General features: G+C 41.2%; 1 protein-coding gene across 1 annotated transcript in view; it reads right to left on the minus strand.

The window, feature by feature from the left end:
• LOC6586061 (irregular chiasm C-roughest protein) overlaps positions 1-12,879 on the minus strand; it is a 29,791-nt gene extending 16,912 nt beyond the window's left edge. The window contains exons 1-2 of the mRNA XM_002011648.4: positions 12,244-12,879; positions 503-550 (exon numbers count right to left, since the gene is read on the minus strand). Of these exons, the coding sequence (XP_002011684.2) occupies positions 503-505 (3 nt within the window). The 5' untranslated portion in view covers positions 506-550; positions 12,244-12,879. The remainder of the gene's footprint in view (positions 1-502; positions 551-12,243) is intronic.
• Between the last annotated feature and the right edge of the window lie 3,050 nt (positions 12,880-15,929).

Raw genomic sequence — 15,929 nt, forward strand, 5'->3', positions numbered from 1 at the left:
TGGTAGTTGTTTTCCATATTAATTTTGGCATTTTTTCTTCAAATTTTATAATTTTATTTTCCTTTCCGTCGACCTTTTTTTTCAAATTGTCTTTATTTTTATTTTATTTTTTTAACAAAATTTAAAAGCATTTTGAGAAAACATGTTTTTTCTACCATTTTTGAAACAAAACGGCCTTACTCTGCGCATTTGTGCAACGGATCTGTCTCTAGGCTAAGATCAGTTGAGAATTCTAAGTAAGTACTCCGAGTATTCTATGTGTTTTAAGATCCATGTATTACTTTATGCCTGGAATTATTGTCAAGGAGCGCCACTGACAAATGGGAATATCCAAATGAAATTTTCATTTTCATACATTTGTGGTAGGCTCTCACATACATGCATATACATGATTTTGCTTAATGGTCTACTACTTTGATGGCAAACAAGTTGATCAAGTAGTTGAACTATTATTTGTTTACGACAGCCACATTTATGGGCTGTAATTGTCAAACAGACTTACCATAGCCCACTCAAGGCTGTCCTCGTTGCTCCGCCGCTGTCTCTGGCTCTGCAAGCAAATAGTACAAAAATATATAAATATATATATATATATATATATATGGATGTAGAGAGAGAGAGAGAGTGAGTGAGAGAGGGAGTGAGTCAGTCAGCTTATTAATTTGAGGCTTTCCTTGCGTACATATTAATTGTTGTTATTGTTTCTATTGTTGCTCGCTCTGTTTGGCCATAAACACGCACGAGTCGTGTTAGGTCGCGCCGGCTTCCGCATTTGGCCGCTTTGGAGCCTTCGGCCTTTGTAGGCGAGCGTCTGGAAACTATTGCCCATTGCTTGGCCTAGTCGGAGCACGCATTTTTCGCATAAAATCGACATGTTTATGCAATTCTCATAATCAGAGGCAGCGAGCAGGAGGCGGGGGCTCCATAATTGCTGCAGTTTTTATGGCTGGGCATATTGAAAATTGATTAGTGGGCCACTGAGCCTCGAAAGGTCTGAAGTCGATGTCGATGTGGACTGGGGGCTGCACATAAATCGCATTTAATTTCTAGCTAAATTTTGATGGCATATTCCACTGAGCTAAGCTCAGCCACAGCTCAAAACTGGCAACTGGTTTACGGCCCACAGCAGCTGGCCAAGAACATTGGCCGAATGGCCGAAGACTGAGTGGCAAAATGTTTCGATGCAGTCGGCAGCAATTGCCATGCAACTGCAAACAAAACTCCAGCTATCTATATACAGACATACACATATATTTATATTCTAAAGTTATATATCTATATGTATGTATATATGTACATATATCAAATAGTTCTTCCAGCTCACAGCATTCTTGTTTTATGCTGCTAATGCAAGTTTTTAATTGAATTACGCAAGCCGGAGACAAATGCTGATAGATTCAACAGACACAAGAGAGAGAGAGGGAGAGAGAGAGAAGGGGGGAGGAGAGGTAGGTGAGATGAGTGATGTGAGTGAGCTGAAGTTAGCTCTTGCAAATAGTTGCAATAATTTCTGCATATTGTTGCAAGTCGTGCATAGCTGGGGTATATTGGGGTATACTCGACTTGCAGCTTGAAGAATTGAAATTATTCAGATAGTTAAAGTCTAAGTTTAGTCTTAGCCTACTCTAATTCTAGTCTAAGTCTAGTCTAAGTGTAGTCTAAGTCTAGTCTAATTCTAGTCTAAGTTTAGTCTAAGTCTAGTCTAAGTCTTGTCTAAGTCTAGTCTAAGTCTAAGTCTAAGTCTAAGTCTAGTCCAAGTCTAGTCTAATATAACTGATAGTGAATGCCTGAGCAGGAGTTGAGGGCTGCTGCTGGGTAAGGGGCATCTATGAGTCAGGCATAGCTGGGGTATATTGGGGTATACTCGACTTGCAGCTTGAAGAATTGAAGTTATTCAGATAGTTAAAGTCTATGTCTAGTCTTAGTCTAGTCTAAGTATAGTCTAAGCCTAGTCTAAGTCTAAGTCTATGTCTAGTCCAAGTCTAGTCTAAGTCTAGTCTAAGCCTAGTCTAACTCTAGTCTAAGTCTAGTCTAAGTCTTGTCTAATTCTAGTTTAAGTCTAGTCTAATTCTAGTCTAAGTCTAGTCTAAGTCTAGTCTATGTCTAGTCTAAGTCTAGTCTAAGTCTAGTCTAAGCCTAGTCTAAGTCTAAGTCTATGTCTAGTCCAAGTCTAGTCTAAGTCTAGTCTAAGCCTAGTCCAAGTCTAGTCTAGTATAACTGATAGTGAATGCCTGAGCAGGAGTTGAGGGCTGCTGCTGGGTAAGGGGCATCTGTGAGTCGGGCATAGCTGCTCTGCTGCATTCGTTACTTGTTTACCAATGCATGCACGTAACAAATTGAAAAATTGACATATTTGTGGGGACGGTAGGGCGGCTGGGAGAGTGGGCGAGCGGGAGAGGGGGCGAGAGTGGCTATAAGTAACCACAGATAGGGTTGTTTCTCTGCCAAGTCACCTGCTGCCCCCCAGCAGCCCCCTTGTTCCGGGCAGCTCGAGCTGGCGGTGGTGGCAGGCCCATACGATTGTATTTGATAAACAGCATGCCATGATTCATGGGCCAGGCTCTATTATCCTTTTGCATGCGCCAGAGCCTAACGAAAATGCATGCGGAAATGCTCGCAGAGAGCAGAGAGCGAGCGCGCCGGGGGAGGGGGTGCGGCAGCAGGAGTTGGCATAAAAGTGAAATATATGCGACGTATTCATAAGAAAACATGCGATGCAATAAAACAAAAACAAAAAGCAGAAAACACAACTACAACAAATATGAAAAGCTGAAACACAGCGACAAGGTACAAAACGTGTGGCACGAAAGCGAAGCAAGCCAAATGGAACCAAAGTCCCGTTGCCGAATGAATCAGTCGTAGCTCTGTCTATCTGAATAAAAGTATATATGTATGTGTGTGTGAGTGTGTGGGGGTGTAGAAAACAAAAAACGCACTCCAGGACATGACCACGCGACAGACAGACAGCTCCAGCTACAAAATGGATGAACGTGGCAACAACCGTTAAGTGGTTGCCTGTTGTCCTCTGAAATGTTTTACAAACTCAACAGAAAACTCTACAACAACAATGAAAATCATAATAAAAACGAAAGGAATGAAATAGAAAAATACAACAACAACAAGCAGAGCAAATAAATGAGAACTGAAATAGCCGAAACCGATTGAGAGAACTGTCAGTCGAATGTTTTTTAAGCTTGGCTACCCTCGCTCTGCCAGCCAGAGGTTCAGGAGTCGCTACCCCCGGGGGCAACCCTCGAGCCCCTGAGGATTGTCAGCTGTCCCAGTCAGCTGGCCAATGCGCTAATTTACGCAGCGGGTGGCGGGGGGCGCAGGGGGGTGATAGCAGTTCAGGGGGTGGGGCTAGTGGGGTATCAAGCGCAGCTGAATCTAAAAAAAGGGCGAACAAAAATCGAGTAGGCATAGCAAATGAGACAAAGCTGCGGCTAGCGCATGACTCATCCAGTCAAGGGCTGCAGGGGTGGCACTATGGGAGGGAGGGGGCAATGCTGCCAGGGGGTTGCGCTATTTGGCTTTTCTTTTTTTGACTACTTCAGTGCCAGCTGAGCTGGCGTTGGGCTGGGGGAGTTCTGCAATTACAGCAACTACAACTACAGAACACAAAGAAGTCGGCCACGATAAGGAACAGCTGGTGCAGTGCAAGGGGGAGTTGAGAGAGTGGTTGGGGTTGAGCAAAGGAGGGGGTTGAGCTATGAGTCATTGTCGGGTTGGGTTGGGGGGTTGGCTGCTATATTAAATATTCTGGGAAACATTTACTCAACGCTGATGAGCGTTTGATCAAAAAATCTATAAAGAAGCGCTGCCCCCAGCACCCACAGCTTTTTATGAGCTTTTCGATTTTAGGATCTTTGCTTAAAATGCAGCGATGCTAAAAAATCATGCTCGTAATGAAAAATCATAGGGAAAAGCTCTAAAAGCACATGAAAGCTACTTTGTGTATGAGTGCTATAAGATTCCTTGAGGCGATAAAAAAGTATACACAAGTTGAGTTATGTATATTCATACATACATATGTATATACATACATGCATGCTTACATACATACATAATGAAAAATCTTCAAGAAAAATTCAACATATGGATGGCAAAGCTTCTAGAAAAGCTTTAAATCATCATATAAATTTATCTGCATACAGCTTGCTAGGGCTTGAAATACAAAAAAAACTTTATTGGTGTTGTGTGTAAAGCTTCTTCAAAAGCTATCAGACTATACAAAACTACTTAGCGCATGAAAAAGCTTTTGGAAAAGCTTCTTGAAAAGCTCTAAAGGCACACTAAGATTATTGGTTACAGTTGGTATGTAAGGAAAAAGCTTCTTGAAAAGCTCCGCATTTGCTTTCTATCAAAGTAAGGCAACAATAAACTGCAATATTTTAGAGATCGGATAAGGATAACAATCAACTGAAATATTTTAGAAGTTTCAGATTTTCAGACTTCATCCATATCCACTCATTAGCCAGTTCTATTGCATATTCTATTCTGATTCCAGTTCTATTAAATCTCAACAGCTGACAGCTCGAACTGATGCTTAAGCATGATAAGAATGCGAGATGCGTCCAAGTGTGCGCGCAGCCAATGTCATGTGGGGCGTAATTGATAAATTTCCTATAAAATAGTTGAATTATCTAAATTGCATTCGGCTGGCAGATGATTTCGATAGTATAGCATACTATATAAGTATGTACATCTGGGCGGCAATTATTTATCTCTGTGTGGGAATATTCCTTTGGCGAATGGCCGCAAATATTTGGCAGCGCCTCTCGCACATCTTGTGGCCGGGCGTCGCTCGCAAAGTTGGGCTTATCTAAATGCCATTTGGTTGGAGGGCACAAAGTTGCTAGATATTTAGATAGCACACACATAGAGGACAACCATTTGCGGTCAGCTTCAGTCTCGGCTTCAGTCTCAGTCAGTTGATAAAACTGTGGCCAAGGCTCAAATCCACTTGGGCCAAATGTAAATATTAAATTTGAGCATAAAAATACTACGGCAAAAGAGATACAAAGAAAATGCTAAATGCTAAACGCTAAATGGAGAGCAACTTTAACTGCTTCAACTTGAAATAGACTACATTGAAATATTGAGCAGAGCCCAGAGTGAAGGCCAACGGAGGCGGGAGGCTGCATGAGGCGTGGACAGGGCGCTGGCATGCAGCCGCTATAAAAAGCTTTTGGCATGACTATGAAGTGCTAGCCAAAGGTCCTGACGCAATTGACGCTACGACAACGTCAACGACAAGGAGCGAACAACTTGAGATAGCAGGAGGCGACACACACAGAGAGAGAGAGAAAGAGAGAGGGAGGGAGAGAGCAAAAAATGGAAGACGACTCCATAATAATTTTATGCGCTTCCAAAAAACTTCCGCTCAGTCATAGCGTTGTGTTTCCGGCAAGGAGCGCCACGAAGACATTTCGCAAACACACACACACACACACACACACACACACGCATGCGGCCAAATTGCCATAGAATTTGTGCTTTACTTGGCCCGTCAAGCTCTTCCTTTATGTTCGCCTTCGTCGCTGGCTTGATTTTTGCCTCGTCGGACGTCTTAGACGGCTCTGGGGGCATTTGGAGGAAGGGTTTTTTTTTTATTTTACTTTATTTTACTTTATTTTATTTTATTTATTTTTTTTTTTTTTTTTTCAGCAGGCAGCCGGCAAAACCGGCAACTGGCAACTGCGGGCTGGATTGCTGGTTACTGGTTACTGCGCACACCCCCGACTGACTGAATGAATGACTGACTGAATGAATGAATGAATGTTCAACTGTCACTTCCGTTTGCGAGGCCACCCACCCAACACCACACGCATTTGCTGACAACAGCAACAGCAACAAGAGTGCGAACAACAACAGCAACAACAACAACAACGACAGCGACATATCAGCATACATTCTTGCTGACGAGCTAAAGCAGAGCTGAGTCGCAGGACGAGGCGTTGACATTGTAGTTGCTGCTGCTCTTGTTATTGTTGGTTAGAGAGTGGTTGCTGTGTGCCTGTGTGTGTGTGTGTGTGTGTGTGTGTGTGTATGGGTGCCGTGGCAAGCAGCGACGAGTAATGACATATTCAAACGCAGCGCGAACTTGTCGACGGGCGAAGGCGTCAACCTGCCCCGCCGCCGCCATTGCCGCCGCCCACTCAGCCAAGCTGAAGAGACGCCAAGGCGAAAGAAAGAAAAATACAACAGCAAACCGGAGAAGGAAAAAAAATATATATGTATATATAAATGGAAAAAAAAAAACAAGGAAGAAAAGAAGCGTAGCAGAAGCGTTGCCAGACATTTTGACAAAGCTGGCGACAAGGACGTACACTTGTAATAACATAAAAAGGATATTGTAAAACATTTTCATAAGTTCTGTCGCAGACGCTGCTTAGAAAAACGCATGGGACACCCCCACCCACCCACCCACCCACACAGCCACACACACACACGTTGGTAATGGGAACTATTCGCTAAGCTGTGACTAAAGCGTTGCCAGTAGATGCAATTTTTGTATAAATGGATGTGTGCCGGTCTAATACATTGATCACTTGAGCTGCTGCCAGGCAGGAAGTGCTCTGTATCCGTTCCATATAATTGAACCATTCTTGCTTCCTCTCACACTCTCACACTCACACTCACCTCCGCCCTCCTGCGAGCAGGTAACAAATTAAGGTAGAGCTGTGGGTGCTCACCTCACAGCCATGTGAACAATTACATAGCGCAACAGACTTGGGTAACACAGAGCGTCAAGCTGGAGGCTCTTGCTGATGATGAACTCAAATTCGAAACTGAAATTTCCCAGAACTATCCGAGGTAAGAGACAGACATGAGAGTGAGAGAGCTGGAGCGTACCTGGCCCGGATTGAAATGCATCAATGTTAACGGATAAATGTTATAAGAAAAGTAAAGCAGGAGACCCCAATTGGTAGTGCTTAGCTCTTAAGTTAGTTTTAATGTTAGACCAATTATAATATCTAATAAGTAAGTAAAGATAAAGTCAAGTCTTTCTCTCATTATCTCTCCCTCTCTCTCTTTCTTTTTTTAGTTGATCTTAAAAATCTTGAAAGTTACTTTTATGATATAAAGTACTACAGATCATTAGCTTTAGGTCTTGCACAAGCAAATGTTAATTCTCTAGTGTTGGATAGAGATGTAAGTGCTAGAAAATATTTATAAAAAAACATGTTAGATTTGAACATAAGTCGTACTATGAAGTATTATGAAAAGTTTTGATATGAAACTGCAAAGAGAGAATGTGAAAAGAGAGAGAGAGAGAGAGAGAGACAGTAAGAGAGGGAGAGAGAGATTGAGAGAGAGAGAGACAGAGACAGTAAAAGAGAGAGAGATAGAGACAGAGACAGTAAGAGAGAAAAGGAAAGAGGGAGAGAGGAGACAGAGGTGTGTGAGAGAGAGAGAGTAAGAGAGAGAGAGAGAGAGAGAGCATATGTGAGAGTGAAAGACGTGAGGGCTGTAAGAATATATTTCGATAGGTTAATTGTGTGAAAAACTTTAGTAAGATTTTTCTTTAGATATTCTAAGTAAATTTGCTGCTCTTATCTTCACTTTGTCTTTTTCAACTGTTGTTTCCTCTCTCTCTCCAATACCGAAAACGACTATAGCTATTTATCGATAGTCGATAATAGTGCTCTCCTTCGAATTCCGATTAGCTATAGTTACAAGAACAGTTGTCAGTAAGATATAAGAAAATAAATCAAATATTTCTCTAAAAGTAAATATAGCCCATTATATAGCCAATGTGTCGAGCGGCATTCGCCTCAGCTCTGAGTCTCTCGACTGAACATGGAGAGAACTTAAGCCAGTTGCATTAGCAAGTGATAAAACTTCAATGTTAGTTCAGCTCCTAAAGGGAGCGCATAAAATCTAGAACCAAGCCGAAGTCGTAAAACTGCATAAAAGCTAGATCTAAACCGAAGTCGTAAGACTCGGTTACCACTGTCTACTACAGCTTTAACAGAGCACTATGAGAAGTAGTCATGGCGTGAGTTTCCAAGTAATGAAAATTTTACCATCAATTTGATTCAACTGAACTGAGCTAAGTCAACGATAATTTGTTAATTAGGGTTTTCCTGCGTTCATTGAAATTTAGCTTTTTCTCTTTCTCTCTTACTTTTGCCTTTGTCATATTCACTTTAGCTTCAATTTTTTTTTTTTTTTTTCTCTTGCTTTTGGCAAAGCGTTTGTCAACAATGGGCCAAATTTTATGGCCATTCGAAATTCACATTTGGCTTTCTATTTGCCATTCGGATTTGTGGGCTAATTTGATGGCCCTCGCCCACTTTTCGCTCGCTTCTTTTGCTTTTCATCTATTATTATTATTTTTTTTTGGTTGCTGGTTGCTGGTTTCTGGGCTGACTGCCAACCCTCGTCGCTGCTGCTGCTGCTGCTGCTGCGGCACATATGTAGTTTTCGGGCAGCTGGCCGCCCTCAAGTTAGAAATGGGCTACACTTCAACTTGAATGCGCTCTGGTTCGACTGTTCCATCAATGACTATTAATTGGCGTTCTGTTTGCCAAGCCGAGATGGCCGGGGCTGGGGCCGGGGTCGTGGCTGTGGGGCTGGGGGTGGGACGATATGGAGGACGCTTCACTTGCATTAAGGCGGCGCCATTAAAGCTCATTCGAAATGCAGGCCAGTTTGCCTATGCTAAGAGCTGCCAGCCAAGATAGCCAAAACAAGCCATCACCAGCGCCAGCACCGCCCCGCCCCGCCCCTTGCAAGCCCCTTGCATGCTCATGTACAAGTGGAGCACTTTAGAAGTGCCGCACATAGATTCTCATTCTCATTTTCATTTTCATTCTGTTTTTAATTTTCATGAGTTCGTTTTCATTTCTATATGTTGTTGTTGTTGTTGTTGTTGTCGTTTGTTGCTGTTGTTGTTATTTTAATGTCCATTTCCATTTGGCATGCAGCAAAGTGCGCTGCCATTTGGGGTCATCAGCAGCGTCGTCGTCGTCGTCGTCGTCGTTGAGGTCTAATGATGATAGCTTGACAAATATTTATTGCTTAAGCATTTGAGTGCAAATATTTTAATTAGTCTGGCGACAACGGCAACTGCCACAGCCAGAGCCAGAGCCGGAGCCACAGCCAATAAGCTGATCAAAAAAAGTAGTGTATGTATATTGCCACAGGCGGTCGATGGCTGTGCCCCGTGACCGCAGCTTAATCAACTGCAAAGCGGCTTTCAATTGCCTCCAATTAACCAAATTAACAATGGACCTCGGCGTGCCTACTTAAAGATATATGAGAGCTTATTGAAGACTGCAGCAGCAGCAGCAGCAACATATAAACATGCAACATCTAGCAGCAGCAGCAGCAGCAGCATTAGCAGCAGCAGCAGCAGCAGCAGGAGCAGCGGCAGCTGTTGCAGCTGCTTTATAAAAAATCACTGAGAATTGGAAATGGAGACGACGCGTCGATGGCAGCGTTCAACCTGCAGCTTTGATCGCATCAGCTGTCAGAAATTGTGAATGACTGACAGCAGCAGAGGCACGGGGCGTGGCAGCATAATTTGTGGCATGCAAAGAGCTAACAAAGCGACAGCACAGATCATAAAAACGAAACAACAAAGCCAAGAAAAAAAAAAAAAATAAAATAAAAAAACAAACTTTCGACATGCTGACGAGGACGCGTCAAAGGCGATCGAACAGGCATCGAAGGGTTCCGCTTGCCGCAGTTGCTGCCACAATTGCTGTTGCTGCTGTTGCTGCTGTTGTAACTGTACTTGTATTGATTGTGCGGCAGCAACAACCAGCAGCAGCGGCAGTAACTTGAGCATGTTGCACTTCCGCCGGCTGTCGTTGCCAGACATTTTAGCAATTTGCAACGCCAGCAAATTGGGCCAAATTATGAGCTGGTAACAAAACTTGCCTGCCCGCTCGCCCCTCTCTTCCCTCTCCCTCACTCACCTGCCGCGAGTATCAGGTGGTGTGTGTGGCAAGGACGCACGAGCTGCACATCCATCAGCTCACAGCAGCACTCCAAGCGCTTTGCCCCAAACTTCATCTCTTCAAGCCAAACGAAGAAGAAGAAGAAGAAGGAGGGAAAAATAAAAACCAAAATCTCTTACGATAATCGTTTTTCTTCTTCTTTTTATTTTTGTTGTAATTTGTTTTTTATTTCTATTTCTTGTGTTGCTACAGTCATCATAAATCATTGGAGCGACGCTGAGAGACATTTCCAAGACGCAGTTACTAATTGTGTTCAGTTCAAAGTAAATTGAAACAGAAACTTGTAGCCGAGTGTTGCCCAACGGATCGGGCCAAGCGCAGAATTGGGGCATGGTTTGGGGCAGGTGCTGGACTCGAAGCAAAGCTGCAAGCTTGAAAAGCAAGAGTCGAGTCAGAGCAATTGAGATTTGGGCTCGCAGTGCTGCCAGATAGTTGGAAATTTGAGGTTATGAATATGCAAATTGATTTGAATAATATGAATATGGGGATCTATGACGAAATGCTGAAATTAAAGCGATTTTTACTTCAGCTTAGACTCGACAGAGTTGCCAGATTATAGAGTACTGAAAATTTTTAGTTATATATAGGAAAATCTAGAATAAATGGGATTTCATATAAATCTATAATACATTTAATTCACTTATTAAATACTATGTAAAATCTGTCAATTTTTTATATAAATATATTATAATTCGCTCAGTAAATACCCTGTAATTTGACTATATAGGTTTTGAAAATAAATCTAGATAAAGCCAGCAAAACTGCAATCCGAGTCTGTAATCTCATTGATTTCTAGCGGGGTATATACGTTATGAAAATAAATATGGAAAATATATAAACTCTATTTAGAGTCTGTAATCTCAGTAAATACTCTGTAATTTGAATTCTTAAAGCGTATATATATTTTGAAAGTAAATCTAGAAAAATCCAGCAAAAAAAAAAAACTGTCAACACAGCCGATCTATGGACGGATAGACATATGAACGGCTGAATGGACTGAAAGACAGTTATGGTTAGATCGACTCAGCTCTTCGCTCTGATCGAGAATAAAGATTCTTTATGCTGTTTGCTACGCTTCCTTCTGTCTATTGCATAGATTTAAACAAAACTCTGAATGACAATTCGGGGCTGCCATTTTCAATTAGTTCGGAACATAAAAAAATAATAATAATAAATTCATGGAGTGGAGAATTCACAGAATAGCGAATTCGATGAATAAATAATGATATAACTGATTCCTACTATGATTTATAATTATTTATCATATTATCTCAGTTCATGTAGAATGAATAGAGAACGCTATAACTCATCCTTACAGAGATTAAAAGATTTTACGACTTATCTGTGGAAACTTTCACCAATCTAGCTCTTGAAGGTAACTATGATAATTCTAAGTTCTGTTTAAGTTTGATATACAAAAATAACAATTTCATCAATTGCATAATTTTACATAAATTCAAGCTTAGCTTTTACTGTCAGACTCTTCTTAAGAGGAGAATAAATATAGCTCAAATTTGGCATAGAGAAATGTATTTTAGCTAAATCACTGTCTGAACAAGATCTATTGTGAATGTGTATAATCTGCCTAGATTTGAAGACTTTGCAACTTGACAACTTAAGTTCAGATCAGTTGCTCTGCAAAAAGTGAATAATTTTACTCTAAGCCTAAGAACTTAATATTTTAAAATGAAGAAATTACTACAAATTAAATACAACTTTATTTAATTTTTTTTTATTATTATTATTTTTAAATACATTTATTTATTTTTTATTTTATTTATTTTTTAATACATTTTTTTATTATTATTTTTTTCTTTTTTTTTTTTTTTTTTTTTTTTTTTAAAGATATATTTTTAGTCAATTTGCCGTTGGCTGCCTTAACTGAGTCAAGCTGTCAAGTTGCAAAGGCGTCTGGGCAGCCAAATGTCAGCCACAACTGGGGGGCACAGCCCACACACACAGACACACACACAGAGACACACCTACATAGACAACGGATTGGCAAAGGTTAAAGTTCGTTTAGGAACTAAAGTCCAAGCGCAAATAAAGTCGCAACTCCTTAATGGAGTTGCACCCAGGTCCAGAGTTGCAGTTGTTGCTTGCAATATTTACGCACATGTTGAGCAACATTTGGGCAGCGAAAGCAAAACAAAATAAATTTCAACTAAAGCAGAAAAGAGTGCAGCATGGGGCACGTTGCAAGCAAAGTAAAAGTGACAAATGCTGCGCCATGGACGGGCCAAAAGCGGTTTATGGTTAAAGCTCTACTCACATTTTCAGCTGTAGCCAGTTGTTGTTGTTGTCGTTGTTGCTTGTGTTGCGGCTGCTGCTTGTTGCAAGCTCAAATGTCAGGCCAGCGCAGCAACACACAAACACACACACACACACAAAAGTAAACAAAATCCTGCTGAATTGCTCGAAAATTTTCACTGGCAATTTTTACAAATATTTCATTTATTTGTTGTTGTTGTTGTTGCTGTTGTTGTTGTTTAGTGTTGCACCTTGCGGCTGCGGCTGCTGCGGCGCCAATGCATGCACTTCATAACTCTACAGAGATTGTGGCAATTGCATCAGATAACACACTGGTAATCCACACCGCAGTTTGAATTTCTTTTCGGTTTTTTACAAAAACTCTTGCGAGACACTCGAAAAAAAAAGTATTCGATTTTTTATAAAATACACTCAGTTGAATATCATTATCTATAATTTTATGTTTAAGAACTTTTGTTTCTCTTTTGATTTGTGTAAAAAAAAAAGAATAGTAAATGATTATTCGTAATTGTATATAAACAAACGCACGTTGTCTGTGCGCTGAGTTTTACGAGAATTACGACGAGGCCGTCGAGTAAATCGGTTCGTGCTGAAGTCCGCCGACACGAAACGCACGCCACGAGCTAACGAAACGCAATGCGAGCAGCAGGTGAGGGTGCAGACAGAGATTCAGCCAAGGCGGCGCATCGAGCCCAGCGCCAGCGAGCACGAACATGTTCGAGCGCGTTCGAACGGCTCTGTTGCGGCGCTGTTAACGCGCTGCTGTTGCACTGTTAAGAGCTGGGCGAAGAGCAGCCAAATGAGAAATTCATATGAGAGTCGTTGCATGAATTCTTAGAGTTGAAGAGATGAGATCAAGCTGGGTGCATAGAGAGATCGATTAAACTGTGGGAAATGCATGTACGGAGTAGAATAGTATATTGCAGTATTATGTGAAGAACAAACCAAAGAGTCACAGCTGCCAGCGCTTAATTTTTATGTCGGTTTTAGTTTAATATTAATTCCAATCTCTAAAAAAATCTCTAAAATAAATTTGAAAAAACTTTGCACTCTCTCGGTATTTTAAGAGATTACCAGCGAAGGCCTATAGACAAATTAATTTACATATAAGGAATGCAGCTAAGGCTTAAGGATTATGAGTATTATCAAACTAGATTGAAGGCCTACAGATTGATTAGTCAATATACATATATATAATCAAAATATATGTATGTATAAAATCTGCGAGCGTTATTTAGCTAGTTATTTAACTGATCAATCTATATATGGGAATAATGTGTATATAGCTGGGTTCTAAAAAAATTAGTATACAAAAAATATACCAAATGAAGTGGTATATACTGATGGAAGATGTTTAAAATATATGAGGGTGAACTTCAGCAATACTTTTCTTACCCTTTCTGGGTAGCTACTCCTATTTTTATAAACAACTAAATTTAAAGAACTTTTCGCTCTCAAGTCCTCAATTTAAAAGAAATATAAATAAGAAATATTTAAATAGTCTCAAAATATCATAAAATTTTAGGCGCTTGTTCTAGAGAATATTCATAGATGTACATATATGTAACTCTGCATAGAAGGAACTGAAGGAGCAGTGGCTAATGGAATGAATTTGATCAGTCTGCTTACACCTGCTCACCCTCAACATTTCACAGATACTCTATAAAAAAATGTAAAAATATTCAGGGTCACTTTAAATGTGGCAGAAAAGTAATTAAATTAATTAAAATAAATAGATTAATAGAATAGAATAGAATAGAAAATAGTCAAAATTTTAAATTTAAATCTCTCCAATTCTCTCCCTCTCTCACTCTTTTTTTCCCTCTCCCTCTTTGACTATTACCAAGCTTATCTCGAACATGTTCACTGCGCTGCTCTAAGCCATTTTCATTGACAAGTTTTAGCCCAGTTTGGTCGCCTGACCCGCTCAACTATCTCGCTGGACTCATCGCCTGACGCTAATAATTCCCAGTTCGATTCTGGGCCTGGGTGTCGGATGTCAGTGGGAGAAGCGTTGGCTGCCATTCGTGGCGAACTGCTGTTCATCATTAGGATGATTGCTGGGGATATCATTTGGCGTTGTTTCCTATAATTTAGCTGGCTTTGGCCCGGCCGTTGCGCCAATGCGCCGCTTGGCGTTTGCCACTGAGGTAGTCCCTGGCTCTATCCAGAGCCAGTTTCCAGCTTAATTGCGAATTTATGGCCGCCGTTGTGAGTGTGCAAAGCTAGGCTTGGGTGGGTGAGTGGGGTGGCCATAGGCAAAGTCTGAGAGGGGGAGGGGTGGGCTTTAAGCACAGCGTGGGTTTTTGGCCAATTGCAACGGCAACTGCAGCAGCAGCAGCAGCAGCAGCAACTGTTGCCCAAAATTGAAGAATTCGCCTGAGGTCAATGCTGTCATGACACTCAGTCGAAATCTTTGCTTTTTATTTGATACCCTATGGATACTGTGAAGGGATGGATTGGTTTACTGATTAGCATATATGTATATAGGAATGCTTTGATATCATTATATGGCTATATAACATATAGGTATTAGAGTCTAGCATGACTAGGAAGAGTTTTGACTAGACTTGTCGATGAATATCGTACAAAGGGACTACCACTTGGTATCTGAATAATCTAGTAGAGCAATCAAGTAGAATTAGCTTAGTATACGTTCAAATTTGTATTTGTCGAGCAATAATGATAGATGTAGATACCTTAAATCGATAAATATCGATACATTCAAATCTGTATTTAATGAAAGACATCGAAATTCAATTATAGTTATAGATATGTACCGATATATATTATAGATTAGCATTACCAATACACAAATTCGATAAATATCGATAGGTATCAAATTGACAAGTAAGCTCTAAGATCTAACTACTCTATTAAATACACGATCGTTTAAAAGTTTCTCCAAAGTTCAACTCCCAGTGTATACAGGATACAGGGTATGTGGGCTAGTCGAGCCAACTGCTGATGGGGCTAATCTCGTTCCTGGTTTGATGTTTTGCTTTTTCGTTAGGCCGCAATCAAAGCCGCAGCTGTTGCACCCACAACTGCTGCTGCTGCTGCTGCTGCCCGACTTAGGCAGGCAATCAGAGCCGGCAACATCTTGCTTGAGGCGCTGGCATATGGTGCGATCGTGAATGGGCGCTTGTGTCTGGCACAGGTTTTGCCAAAAAAAAAAAAAAAAAGACAGGAAAAAACGACACACAGAAAAGACAAGAGAAAGAAAGACAAAAAGGTAAAGACTTAAAGGGGGGGCAAAGCGGAGGGGAGCTGGGACTGGAAGACGACACTGTGGGAGCCCTTTCCGAGATGCGACGTGTTAATCAGTTGTCTGCATGATGCGCCGATTCTGAGATGCTGCATAATTGAATCGATACACAACGGACGAGCGGACGAGACGGACGAGCGGACGAACTGACAATGAGCAGAGATATGTGTGCATGTTCTCGATAGGAAATGTTTATTTTAACTTTTTGTGTGGAAAATTTATGGCACGACGCATCGAGCGCAATTTAAACTACGCGTGTGAGTGCGAGATGAGAGGGAGACAGAGAGAAGGGGCTAGAGAGAGAGAGAGAGGGAGAGTAGCCTAGGCAGAGAGAGGGTGTTTGGTGTTTAGTTCTTCGATCCTCTTGCATTGGTATATCTTCCAGTGATAAAGTGTTTGCGCCACGTTGCGCTTCATCC

This window comes from Drosophila mojavensis, unplaced genomic scaffold (genome assembly GCF_018153725.1).
Source record: "Drosophila mojavensis isolate 15081-1352.22 unplaced genomic scaffold, ASM1815372v1 contig_136, whole genome shotgun sequence".
In the NCBI taxonomy this organism is placed as follows: domain Eukaryota; kingdom Metazoa; phylum Arthropoda; class Insecta; order Diptera; family Drosophilidae; genus Drosophila; species Drosophila mojavensis.